Raw genomic sequence first — 13,853 nt, forward strand, 5'->3', positions numbered from 1 at the left:
CCAGAGTCCTGCTCAGGGAAGACCAGTTTAGAAGTGGGGAACTCACTCACACCTCTCCATTGTGGGCCAGACAAACATTTGGGGAGTGAGCTGAGATAAACTGCATTCCCTTCCAAAACAAAGTGATATACAGCAAGGTTACTTAACATTCTGGCAATTCTGGGCTTCTGTTCAAAGAAATCACCCCTTATCACACCAGAGACAGGATTTCAGGGGTATGGGTCTCACTGCTGTTAACAGCCTGAGTTAGAGTCTCAATAACTGCAGGTCAAGGCAGCAGCAGCAGAAAATGCAACTTCATTAAGGTGGATGAATGAACAGATACATTAGACATGAACTGGATAAAATGCTGGAAAGAGAAAAGGCGGAAAGGGGTCTTGTCTCAGGAGGCTGCTGTGTTTTCTGCTTTGGACAAAAAGAAGAAACCAAAGGAGCAGAGCCCACGCCTTTCCCTTCCTCAAATGCCCATCTGAAGAATCGTGCCAGAAGCCACCGTGAAAGGGCTTTTTCATCATTTCTTGGTCAGCAATAAACCACCTGTGACAAGTTTTTAAAGGTTTCCCTTTGTACCTGGGATGCTGTGCTTGGGAAATAAGCCAGATCACGCTCAGCAGCCTTGAATTCTTGTCAAAAGCAGGATACCTACTAATCATCAGAGCACATATGACACAAGACGGGAATGTGACATCTGATAAAAGGGGTTCTTTGGTGGCATTCAATAAGATAAACACCCAAGCTCACAAAGAGCCACTGGTCAGCCCTAATCCAGCCTTTCAGAATTATAAATCTAGCCAGACACACAGTTTTCTTTACTCAGTAAGAAAATACATTCAGCAATGCACCAGTTGGTGGTTACAGGTTCAAATGCCGACAGGGGTTGGGAGAGTGGCAGACAGGAGTAGGGCAGGGCCATGTCGGGGTCAGAAGTAAACTGAGGCAGCAATGGCCCAGCTTGGCCAACCGCTGCCAGGTAGAAGTTGGGTCACTATTTCCAGAGCTGATCTTTCTAGAGAAAAGCTAATTCTGGTGATAAAATCAAGTGATCTTTAAATACTGCTTCAATTTTTTTTAAACACAACATCAAACAAAACACAGCCTGCTACGAATCAGCAGAAGAGACAGTGGTATAAAAGGTCACTTCTTGCCAGGCACACTGGCTCATGCCTGTAATCCCAGCACTTTGGGAGGCTGAGGTAGGTGGATCACCTGAGGTCTGGAAGCCCTGTCTCTACTAAAAATACAAGTTAGCTAGGAGTGGTGACAGGTGCCTGTAATCCCAGCAACTCAGGAGGCTGAGGCAGCAGAATTGCTTGAATCTGGGAGGCGGAAGTTACAGTGAGCTGAGATTGCACCACTGCACTCTAGCCTGGGCAACAGAGCAAGACTTCGTCTCCAATTAATGAATGAATGAATGACCACATCTTGATCCAAATGTCCTGTACTTGAAGTTGAACTTCCTATCACTTGACTCTGATAAAAATTAATATTTAAGAAGAAAGAGGCCGGACACAGTGGCTCACGCCTGTATTCCCAGCACTTTGGGAAGCCGAGGCAGGCGGATTACTTGAGGTCATGAGTTCAAAACAAGCCTGGCCAACATGGTGAAAACCTGTCTCTACTAAAAATACAAAACAATTGCCAGGTATGGTGGTGCACGCCTGTAATCCCAGATACCCGGAAGGCTGAGGCAGGAGAATCACTGGAACCCAGGAGGTGGAGGCTGCAATGAGCCAAGATCGCACCACTGCACTTCAGCCTGGGGGACAGAGTAAGACTCTGTCACAAAAAAAAAAAAAAAAAAAGGAAAGGACTATTTATTAACTCTATTCTGAGCCAACAGTAACATCACACGGGACAGAGCTTTTGCCTCTACGGCCCATGGATAAGCTAACACCAAGGGAGGCACATCTGACAGTTTCCTGCAGTGTCCGTAAGGCACCGTCCAGCCCTGCTCAAACCGCCCCGCTGTCTTCTTCTGAACAACACAATCCTGTTTTGAGCCCCCACTTCATGGTTAATCAGTAACCCTGATGGAGGAGTTCCCCTTCAGTTCCCGACCTCCGTTCTCTGGCCTCACCCCTTGGGTCCGAGGGCACGGCAACGTGATGGTAAAACTCCAACACCCTCCTAAATCTTTCTGCTTCACACTCGGAGCTCATTCGTGTACACATCTGAATGCCGTCATTGTCTGGGCCTGAGGCTGAGGCTCAGGCTGTGCCCACGCATTGAGGGGAACTGCACAGATTTTATGTTCACCGAGAATGCGTCCATAAAAAACCAACCATCCAACCTCATAGCCGCGAAAGGACCGCGAGGTTGCCTGCCCTCCTCGACGCCACGCACTTGAGCTCCCGGCAGTTTTTACAGTCACGTTCAGCAGCGAGGTGAAGATGACACTAAAGGAGACAACGGCGACCGTCTACACACATGCTCAGAGATGTGCAGAGAGAATTAACATGGAAGGCAACGCGTCGTGGCATGATTTATGATAGCCAAAAGCGGGAAACCTCCTAAATGGTAAGCTTGGGAGAGAGAACAAATACTCTGCGGTGTATGTAGGCAGAAGAAGGTAGTGTAGACATTAAAAATCCTCTTATTGGCCCCGTGCAGTGGCTTATGCCTGTCATCCCAGCACTCTGGGAGGCTGAGGCAGGACGATTGCTTGAGTTCTGGAGTTTGAGATTGGCCTGGGCAACATAGCAAGACCCGACTGCTACAGTAAAATACAAAAATTATCCAGGTGTAGTGGCGTGCGCCTCTCATCCCAGCTAACTGGGAGGCTGAGGCAGGAGGATAATTTGAGGCCAGGAGGTCAAGGCTGCAGTGAGCCAAGACCACACCACTATATTCCAGCCTGGGCAACACAGCAAGATCCCATTGCAAAAAAAAATAAATGAGCAAAACACACTGAAAAAGAAAGAAATTCTGTCACTTGCAGCAACATGGATGGAGCTGGAAGTTGTTGAGTAAAACATGGTCATTTTAATTTTCCTTTCTAAGGGATGAAACCTAATGAGTGGTAAAGGTAGGATACTCAGAAGGTAAGCTGCCAGGGTCTGACAGAAAAATACTTCTTTTCTTTTCAATTTTTTTTTTTTTTGAGGCGGAGTCTCTCACTCTGTTGCCCAGGCTGGAGTACAGTGGCGTGATCTAGGCTCACTGCAGCCTCCACCTCCGGGGTTCAAGCAATTCTCTGCCTCAGCCTCCCGAATAGCTGGGATTACAGGTGCCCAGTACCACGCCTGGCTCATTTTTGCATTTTCGGTAGAGACAGGGTTTCACCATGTTGGCCGGGCTGGTCTTGAACTCGTGACCACAGGCCTCAGCCTCCCAAAGTGCTGGGGTTACAGGCGTGAACCACCATGCCCAGCCTCGAAAAAGACTTACTTTCACCAAGCTTGGAAGCTTCCCCCGATGAGAAAAAAGGGATCAAAAAAAAAAAAAAACACTCCACTGTACTTGGGAGATGCATAGTGTCTGAACATCACCTCCAAACAGGGTACCCAAGGGACTAGAGTGGCTAAAAATAACCAGAGGCTGCGGAACTTCATCCAGTATCAGCCCTGAGTCTCCCAAACACAGGCATCTTCACTCTCTGCGCACTTCAGGAGTTTACAAAGCACTTTCAAGCCATCATCCCATGGGTAGGAAAGTGGTATTGAGGGCTGCAAGTCCAGACTCCAGGCACGAGCTGTCTGGTTTTCATCTTGCCAGCTATGTGACCGTGGGAACTTTCCTTAGCCAACTTAAACTTCATCTGCAAAATGGGCGCAATCGTTGTAACTATATCCTAAGAGGGGTTCACAGCCCAGGACCTGGCACAGAGCAGATATTCAATAAGTGGTCATTCCTCACTGCTGTCAGTACCACTGTTATCACCATTACTACCTCATCTTTCACAAGGACCTGTGAGGTCAATGGCCCTTGCCCGTCTTTACCTTTGAGGAGGCTGAGGTGCAGCAATGATTTGCTTAAAATCACACAGCTAGGCCGGGTACAGTGGCTCATGCCTGTCATTCCAGCACTGTGGGATGCCAAGACAGGCAGATCACTTGAGGTCAGGAGTTCAAGAACAGCCTGGCCAACATGGTGAAACCCCGTCTCTACTAAAAATACAAAATTAGCTAGGCATGGTGGTGGGAAACTGTAGTCCCAGCTACTTGGGAGGTGAGGCAAGAGAATCGCTTGAACCTGGGAGGCGGAGGTTGCAGTGAGCCGAGATTGCACACTGCACTCCAGCCTGGGTGACAGAGCGAGACTCTGCCTCGGAAAAAAAAAAAAAAAAAAAAAAAAAAAAAATCACACAGTTGATTGAATTTGATTAAATTGAAAGTTACAGTTAAACATGGCCAGCAACTGCACTGCAGAAGCAGGGAAGGCCAATGTGATGCCCTCATCTTTCATGAAAGTTAGTGGACAGGGTCTTGAAACACAGACATGCGTTTATGCCATTGGGAGGCTTCAGGAACCTACAGCAAATGTTTCAGTAAAACTCAGCCCTCTGCTGAGGTCACAGTGCAATGATATTCCAGGTCTAGGCACAATCGTAAAAACTGAGCTACTAAAAGCAAGGTGCAAAGCTGCATCTATGATTTACAATTGTGCTTTAAAATTTTTTAAAATATTTTAATAAAGGGTGAAGGTAATTCTAATACATGCAAAGAATTATCTCTGCAAGGATACTTAGATATTAATAACAGTGGGGGGACCAGGCGCGGTGGCTCATGCCTGTAATCCCAGCACTTTGGGAGGCCAAGGCGGGTGGATCACGAGGTCAAGAGATCGAGACCATCCTGGTCAAAATACAAAAAATTAGCTGGGCATGGTGGCGTGTGCCTGTAATCCCAGCTACTCAGGAGGCTGAGGCAGGAGAATTGCTTGAACCCAGGAGGCGGAGGTTGCAGTGAGCCGAGATCACGCCATTACACTCCAGCCTGGGTAACAAGAGCAAAACTCCGTCTCAAAAAAAAAAAAAAAAAAAAACCAGTGGGTGCCTCAGAGGAAGGGACCTGGGAGAAGGGAAGTCAGGGTGGGAGAGAGATGGACTTCCGACTCCATGCCATGAGCATGTGCTAGCCACGCAAACACTCTGCATGTTACCCAGATCTGGTGACTCATTGCTCTGGAATTATTCAGCTATTCAAGGCAGGGCCAAATATAGAAAGCAGCTTTCATTCATTCACACACACGTGCATCTATGTACACACACATGTGCATCCATGTACACACACGGCACACATGCAAATACATCACACGTACACACACGTCTATACACACACACATACACATATACCTCCACACATGAGTAAGTTCTACAGAAATTTGAAAGTCAGATGACTTTCTTTCTTAATTTTTTTTGAGATAGTCTCACTCTGTCGCCCAGGCCCAAGTGCAGTGGTACAATTCCGGAAAGCCATACGACTTTCTAAAGGATGTTATTCACCTTCCTTTCTGTTCAATGATATATACTACAGTATGATTCTGTACTACTCATCTCTCTCTCTCGCTCTCTCTCTCTCTCTATATATATATATAGTCAATATTTAATATATTTATATATAAATATATTATAAATCAATATGTCAATACTTATATATAAATATATTAGGAACATTCTCTGTGTAGAATCTAAAAACAGATATTTCCAGTGAAACCCCGGCCTATGGGATGTCAATATTTAGATATAAATATATATGTAATATTTATATCTAAATATTGATATATGTTTAATATATTTATTCATATTGACATAATATATTGATATATTTCTTTTATATATATGTGTGTGTGTGTGTGTGTGTGTGTGTGTGTGTGTGTGTGTGTGTGTATATATATATATTTCTTTTTTATTGAGAGAGAGTGAGTCTCACTCTACTACCCAGTCTGGAGTGCAGTAGTGCGACCTCAGCTCACTGCAACCTCTGCTGCCCAGGTTCAAGCGATGCTCCTGCCTCAGCCTCCCGAGTAGCTGGGATTACAGGCTCCTGCCACTGTATCTGGCTAATTTTTGTATTTTTTTAGTAGAGATGGGGTTTCACCATCTTGGCTAGGCTGGTCTTGAACTCCTGACCTTGTGAACCACCACCCTCAGCCTCCCAGAGTGCTGGTATTACAGGCGTGAGACACCGTGCCCAGCCTATATATATCTGTTTACATAACATTTATTTACATAACACATATTATAATATGTAAATATATATCATATAAATTTAAATGTGCATATTTTGTATAAATATGCATAAAACAAAAATACATATTTAAGTATGCATACATTTAGAAGGAGTGTGAGAAAATCTGTACCGGAACATAAACAGTAGTTATCACTATGTGCTAAGAATCACAGGTTATTTTTATCTTCTTTTTGATTCTATAATTTCTCCCTTTCCTGTAGTGAGGACATTAGTACTTGTGATTTTAAAACCTTTAAAAAGTTTTCTGGCTGAGCACAGCGGCTCACGCTTGTAATCCCAGCACTTTGGGAGGCTGAGTTGGGTGGATCATTTGAGTTTAGGAGTTCGAGACCTGCCTGGCCAACATGGTGAAACCCTGTCTCTACTAAAAATATAAAAATTAGTCAAGCATGGTGGCAGGTACCTGTAGTCCCAGCTACCCGGGAGGCTGAGGCACGAGAATGGTTTGAACCCAGGAGGCGGAGGTTGCAGTAAGCCAAGATCATGCCACTGCACTCCAGCCTGGCCAACAGAAAAACACTCTGTCTCAAAAGTGCCTGGCCAAAAAGAAAAGTTTTTTAAATATGAAAGAATTCATGGAAAGGACAAGTGAATGAGTCGTGGACAGAACCGATCCTAGCTGCTTGCGGGCAGCACCTCCTGGCTCACACCAAGAAACCAAGGCTTGGAAAGTCGCAACATCACCATGGCCCCTACCCCCACTCCCTGCACCCCCACCCCCGATGCTATGGAACATTTTGGAAATGGTGGGAAGCTGTCAGGGCTGAGGCGTGCTGGCTCCAGCATCTGAGCAGGGCTTCTCCTGGTCCGACTGCATCTATTTCATTTCCCCCGTGAGTTACTGTATGATGGTAGGGAGGGCCCACGCCCCAGGCTGTAATCGATAGCTGAATAAAGACACTTCAAGTTTCCCACAGTGGAATGTGCACAGGAAACAAATTTAGGAAATCCTGCTTTCTGTTACAGGAAACGAACCCTACGCCAACTGGTAGAAATTACTCCAGCAGCTCCCAAGTAAAATGCATACTGGTTTCTATACGTATTCCATGAACTACCTTGCCTAGGCTAGCAATGTTTTATTGATATTGAATTTCAAAGGCACAATTCTAGAGCCAGCCAAGTCTATGTGGAATCCTACAAGGACCTGGAAACAGCACTGCATTCTGAAAGATTTTACTTGAACTAGATTTGGCCTCCTTCGAGCCTCATAAGGCATTTATATAAACCTCTGTGTCTGGCACGAGGCAGCCTCTTAAGTAGTTTAGAAGGCTGATCAGGAAGACAGTAACAGTGACTACACCTTTAGTTAGTAAGATTATGGGTTACATTTCACTTTTCTAATCAATGCATTCAGGTGTTCTACTATAGACATAAAATAACTATGCAATACAAATAATAAAGTTGTAAAAAAAAAAAAACCAGTAAAAAGGTAACACTGGTGTCTGAAGACACCAAAGGCCAAAGGAAAGTCGTTTTTTTCCTCAATCATGATTCAGAATCTTAGAAAAACAAGACAAATCTGAATCCAAGTGCAATTCATGCACAGGAGAGATAAAGCACCAGTCACTTTGAGAAAAAGGAGCCGAGAAGCACAAAGCAACCCATGAAAGATCTGCCCTCATGGAAAAATCTTTGCACAGCCCTAAGACAAATACACCAAAGTCCAATGGGAACACAGGAGTGGATGATAGGCATGAAAACCTCCAGAGATGCCAACGTGAGTATTAGGGGCCTCAGGAAGGACTTGCTTCTCAGACGGCCAGCATCTGGAACTTGCTCAAATTTGAATCCCACCGGGTGCGGTGGTTCATTCCTGTAATCCCAGCACTTCGGGAGGCCGAGGCAGGCAAATCACTTGATGTCAGGAGTTCAAGACCAGACTGGCCAACATGGAAAAACCCCGTCTCTACTAAAAATACAAAAATTAGCCAGGCGTGGTGGTGCATGTCTGTAATCCCAGCTACTTGGGAGGCTGAGGCAGGAGAATCACTTGAACCCAGGAAGTGGATGTTGCAGTGAACCAAGATCACAGCACTGCACTCCAGCCTGGGCAACAGAGCCAGACTCTGTCTCAAAACAAAAAGGGCCAGGCATGGTGGTTCACACCTGTAGTCCCAGCACTTTGGGAGGCTGAAGTGGGCAGACCACCTGAGGTTAGAAGCTCAAATAAAATAATAAAATAAAATAAATTTGAATTCCATCAAATACCCACAAGTTACTGGTTCCCAGTCCATAGCTACCAAAAATATGGCCCTCTCTGACACTGGTGTTCCATAGCACCATTGCCAAAGGGAAAAACGTCATCCAACAGACTAAACCTGCCAAGCAACGGAAAGAAGAAATGATGATAAACCTGAAATTGTCAGTTATATGGCACAAGTCCAAGCGGAGCAGAACGATCACCCAAACCGACCCCCACCCAATCACCCAAACCGACCCCCACTCGATCACCCAAACTGACCCCCACCCCATCACCCAAACCGACCACCACCCTATCACCCAAACCGACCCCCCACCCTATCTCCCAAACCAACCCCCACCCCCTCTCTCTCTGCACACAATTCCTACTTGGAAGCTGGCCAGGGGGTGCAACATTTCTCCCTCCTAAAAAGCCTGGTTCAAATGTCAGTGGTCATGGATGAACTGGGTTTTATAGGCTGAGCTGTTCCACAAACACCCTGCAGACTGGAAGGAGGAGTCTTAAAGAATGTTTTTAACAATATTTAAGATGATGGGAAAACACAAATGATAAAATAGTAAGTGAAAAAAGGAGGGTACAAAACTATATCTATAGGAAAATTCCTGTTTTAGAAAATAAATTGAAAGGTACTGAAAGGCGGCCAGGCGCTGTGGCTTGCACCTATAATCCCAGCACTCTGGGAGACTGAGGCAGGCAGATCACGCCACTGCACTCCAGCCTGGGCAACAGAGCAAGCCTCCATCTCAAATACAAACAACAAAAAAACAACACTCAACAACAAAAAGACAAACAGACCAAGTAAAAATGGGTAAAGGATATGGATAGATATTTTTCCAAACAAGATACACAAATGGCCAGTAAGCACATGAAGATGCTCAACATTAGACGCCATCGGGAAAACACACATCAAAACCACAGGGAGACATGCTCCACACTGACTAGGACGTCTGGAAGCCAAAGAACTGACGGTAACAGGTATTGACCAACATGTGGAGAAATGAAAACCGTCACATGGTTTGCTGGTAGACACGTAAAACAAAGCAGCCACTTCTGGAAAACGGTCAGACAGTTCCTCAAAGGTTAACTACAGAGTCCCTATATGACTCTGCCAACCCACTCCTACGTATATACCCAAGAGAACTAGAAATTTACATCCACTCAAATACTTGCACACAATTGTTCATAGCAGCATTATCTACAAAAGACAAAAAAATAAAAAACAACCCAAACATGCATTAATTGATGAATGGATAAACAAAATGTAATATATACATAAACAGATTATTATTGTTATTAAAAGGAATGAAGTACTGATGCATGGCTATGCACAAATGAATTTTGAAAACATTACACTCAGTAAAAGAGGCCAGTCACAAAAGGCCATCTACTGTACGGTTCCAATTGTTTGGAATGTCTGTAATATGCAAATCTATAGAGGTAGAAAGTAGATTAGTGGGTGCTTTAGGGCTAGAGGAATGAGGAAGGGAGGGGGTATAGCAGCAAAGTGGGTACAGAATTTCCTTTGGGGTGATAAAAATATTCTAAATTTGATTATTATGATGGTTGCAAAATAAAAATCCCAAAATATACTAACTATACTAAGAAGCCATACTGGCAGGGCGCAGTGGCTCACGCCTGTAATCCCAGCACTTTGGGAGGTCAAGGCGGGTGGATCACCTGAGGTCAGGAGTTGGAGACCAGCCTGGCCAACACGGTAAAACCCCGTCTCTACTAAAAATATACAAAATTAGCCGGGTGTGGTGGTGGGCACCTGTAATCCCAGTTACTTGGGAGGCTAAGGCAGGAAAATTGTTTGAACCTTGGAGGCAAAGGCTGCACTGAGCCGAGATCGCACCACTGCACTCCAGCCTGGGTGACAGAGTAAGACTGTATCTCAAAAAAAAAAAAAAAGTCAAACTTTAAATGGGTAGATTGTATGGAATGTGGAGTTTATCTTAAGATCTTAATTATTTACATCTCTTTTAAAGTATGTGGTTTAACGGGACCTTGTGCTCAACAAAACCTCGAACTTTCCTAATTCAGGCTATAGCTCAAGTCCAAGGCTATTCTTTTTAGAAGACCAGTTCTTTCCTGTATCTGAAATGTCTCCCAGCAGCCCTGCGCCACGGCACCACCCTGGCTCCTGTCTGCCCTGACACACTGCTTCCTCAGGAAACCCCTAATTCCAGCACACAGAAAACAAGCAGGGCCTCTCCATGGCCCGCCGCACCTGCCCGGGCTTACCTCATCGGGGCTGGATGCCTGGTACACGCGGCAGGAGTCTTCGTACTGCTTCTCGGCCTCAGCCTGGTCAGTCACACCGTTGGACTCGTACACAGGAGTCACGTTGTGGCAGAGCGCAATGGCCTTCACAGCTTCGTGCACGCGGCTGCTCATGGTCCGTCGGACCTTGGTTGTGAGTGTGGGGCCCTTCTGAGCTGGTGGGTCCTGGGATTGCTATAGGAAGGAGAAATGAATAAGGAGGATGACCAGAGGAAGGAATGATCTGGAGAGTGTGGAAGAGCAGCCATGCAGCTATTGCTTTTCTTGCTACGTTTCCCACACATGGAACTCTTAGGTGTATCTACAATGATTTTGCAAATAAATGACATGTAATTTTCAGGGTTTGTCATTTACACTTGGCAAATAAATAAATTAAATAAACAGAGGAGGCTGAGCATGGTGGCTCATGCCTGTAATCCCAGCACTTTGGGAGGCCAAGGCGGGCAGATCACCTAAGGTCAAAAGTTCAAGACCAGCCTGACCAACATGGTAAAACGCCGTCTCTACTAAAAAATACAAAATTAGCCGGTCGTGGTGGCGCATGCCTATAATCCCAGCTACTTAGGAGGCTGAGGCAAGAGAATCACTTGAACCCAGGAGGCAGAGGTTGCGGTGAGCTGAGATCGTACCATTGCACTCCAGCTTGGACAACAAGAGCGAAACGCCATCTCAAAAATAAATAAATAAATAAACAGAGGAAACAATTACAATGTAATGAATGAGGATGAGTCTACCTGCAGACTGAGTGAACCTATCTTCCCTGGGGTGGTGTCAGGGGCTTTTGACAGAACAAAGACCCCGCCACACTGAAAGGGATCCTGGTATTACGGAGCAGGGCTTCCCCACTTGGGCACTCCTTTGCTGGGGGGCATCATAGGGTGTTCACCAGCACCCCTGTCCTCCAGCCACCAGATCCACTGGATGCCAGCAGCATTCCCTTAGTTGTGACAACAGACGTCACCAAATGTCCAATGGAGGCCAAAATCATCCTCGGCTTAGAACCACTGTTTAAGCTCACAATCTTCTTAGTTTTAGTTTACAACAGAAGGCAACTACCTCATCGAGTACCCTAGGCAAGTAACAACCATCAGCACCCAGGGCAGTGCAGCAAGGTGTGTCAGGAACAGCCGGAGGAAACCCTGGCTGGATGGGACTCACTGCCAAATGGTACCTGGCCCTCCACCGAAACTAGACTTGCAGGAGTAGTGGTAACTGTGCTCAAGTTTTGCCCTGTAGGCTGACTTTAGACCCCAGCTCTTGCCTGAGAGGCAGCTCCGTGGTACACCCTGGCCTCCTTCATCCCTTCCTATATACCTGTCAACACGGCTCAGCCTCTGAAGGGCCAGGAATGGGGAAAGTCTTGGAAAAATGGTTTTGAGCAACATGGTAAAGAGAGCACTGAAGGTTCCCAAAGCTGAGCCTTATTCTTGGATGGGTGGGAAGCAGCTAGGAGACCTGCAGCAAGTGATGTCTGTTCTCTAAGCCTGTTTCCTGTCAATGAGAGGAGTGAACTAGAGGTGGTTTTCAATCCATGCTCCACACCAAGTCCCAGGAATCCCAAGAAACCCGCTCAGCACCACCAACTGCAGCAGGATAGGAGACACGGCCTGCAGCTCCATTCCCGTGTCACATATCAGGTGCCACCGAGGCTTTCTCCCTTTTTTTTTTGAGACATGAGTCTCACTCTATTGCCCAGGCTGGAGTGCAGTGGCGTGATCTCAGCTTACTGCAACCTCCACCTCCTAGGTTCAAGTGATTCTCCTGCCTCAGCCTCCCAAGTAGCTGGGATTACAGGCGTGCACCACCAGGGCCAGCTAATTCTTAGATTTTTAGTAGAGACAGGGTTTCACCACACTGTTCGGGCTGGTCTTGAACTCCCGATCTCAAGTGATCCACCCGCCTCAGCCTCCCAAAGTGCTGGGATTACAGGTGTGAGCCACCACACCTGGCCCCTGCCCAGGCTTCCTTTGAAGAAAGGGTTCTATATAATGAAATATGTAATGAAATATATAATGAATATATATAATGAAATATTATATTGAATACATATATATAATGAATACTAAGAATATAATGAATATATGAAATATAATGAATATATATTCATTATAATGAAAACTAAGAATATAATGAAAACTTTGGCAACAAAAGCCAAAATAGACAAATGAGACCTAATCAAACTCCACAGCTTCTGCACGGCAAAAGAAACAGTCAATAGAGTGAATCGGCAACCAACAGAATGGGAAAAAATTTTTGCAGCCTACCCGTCTGACAAAGGGCTGATATCCAGAATTTACAACGAGCTAAAAAAGATTTACAAGAAAAAAACAAGCCCATTCAAAAATGGGCGAAGGATATGAACAGATACTTTACAAAAGAAGACATACATGAGGCCAACAAACATATGAAAAAATGCTCATCATCACTGGTCATTAGAGAAATGCAAATCAAAACTACATTGAGATACCATCTCACGCCAGTTAGAATGGCAATCATTAAAAAATCTGGAGAAAACAGATGCTGGAGAGGATGTGGAGAAATAGGAACACTTTTACACTGTTGGTGGGAGTGTAAATTAGTTCAACCACTGTGAAAAACAGTGTGGCGATTCCTCAAGGACCTAGAAATAGAAATTCCATTTGACCCAGCAATCCCATTACTGGCATATATCCAAAGGATTATAAATCGTTCTACTATAAGGACACATGCACACGAATGTTCATTGCAGCACAGTTTACAATAGCAAAGACCTGGAACCAGCCCAAACGCCCATCGATGATAGACTGGACAGGAAAAATGTGGCACATAGACACCATGGAATATTATGCAGCCATTAAAAACGAGGAGTTCACGTCCTTTGTAGGGACATGGATGAACCTGGAAAACATCATTCTCAGCAAACTGACACAGAACACAAAATCGAACACCACATGTTCTCACTCATATGTGGGTGTTGAACAAGGATAACACATGGACACAGGGAGGGGAGCACTATACACGGGGGTCTGTTGGGGGGAGGGGGGATGGCGGGGGGGTAGGGAGTTGGGGAGGGATAGCATGGGGAGAAATGCCAGATATAGGTGAAGGGGTGGGAGGCAGCAAATCATACTGCCACGTATGCACCTATGCAACAGCCTTGCATGTTTTTCACATGTACCCCAAAACCTAAAATGCAATTA

General features: G+C 45.4%; 1 protein-coding gene across 5 annotated transcripts in view; it reads right to left on the reverse strand.

The window, feature by feature from the left end:
- The window catches only part of ATP9A (ATPase phospholipid transporting 9A (putative)), a 162,204-nt gene that overhangs the window by 42,947 nt on the left and 105,404 nt on the right, over window positions 1–13,853 (reverse strand). For all 5 annotated transcript variants that reach the window (XM_064382531.1, XM_064382526.1, XM_064382528.1 and 2 more), the window contains exon 14: window positions 10,636–10,848. In XM_064382531.1, coding sequence (XP_064238601.1) covers window positions 10,636–10,848 — 213 coding nt within the window. The remainder of the gene's footprint in view (window positions 1–10,635; window positions 10,849–13,853) is intronic.

The sequence above is a fragment of the Aotus nancymaae genome, unplaced genomic scaffold (assembly GCF_030222135.1).
Source record: "Aotus nancymaae isolate 86718 unplaced genomic scaffold, 86718_ANA_hifiasm-v0.15.2.pri h1tg000029l, whole genome shotgun sequence".
Classification (NCBI taxonomy): Eukaryota; Metazoa; Chordata; class Mammalia; order Primates; family Aotidae; genus Aotus; species Aotus nancymaae.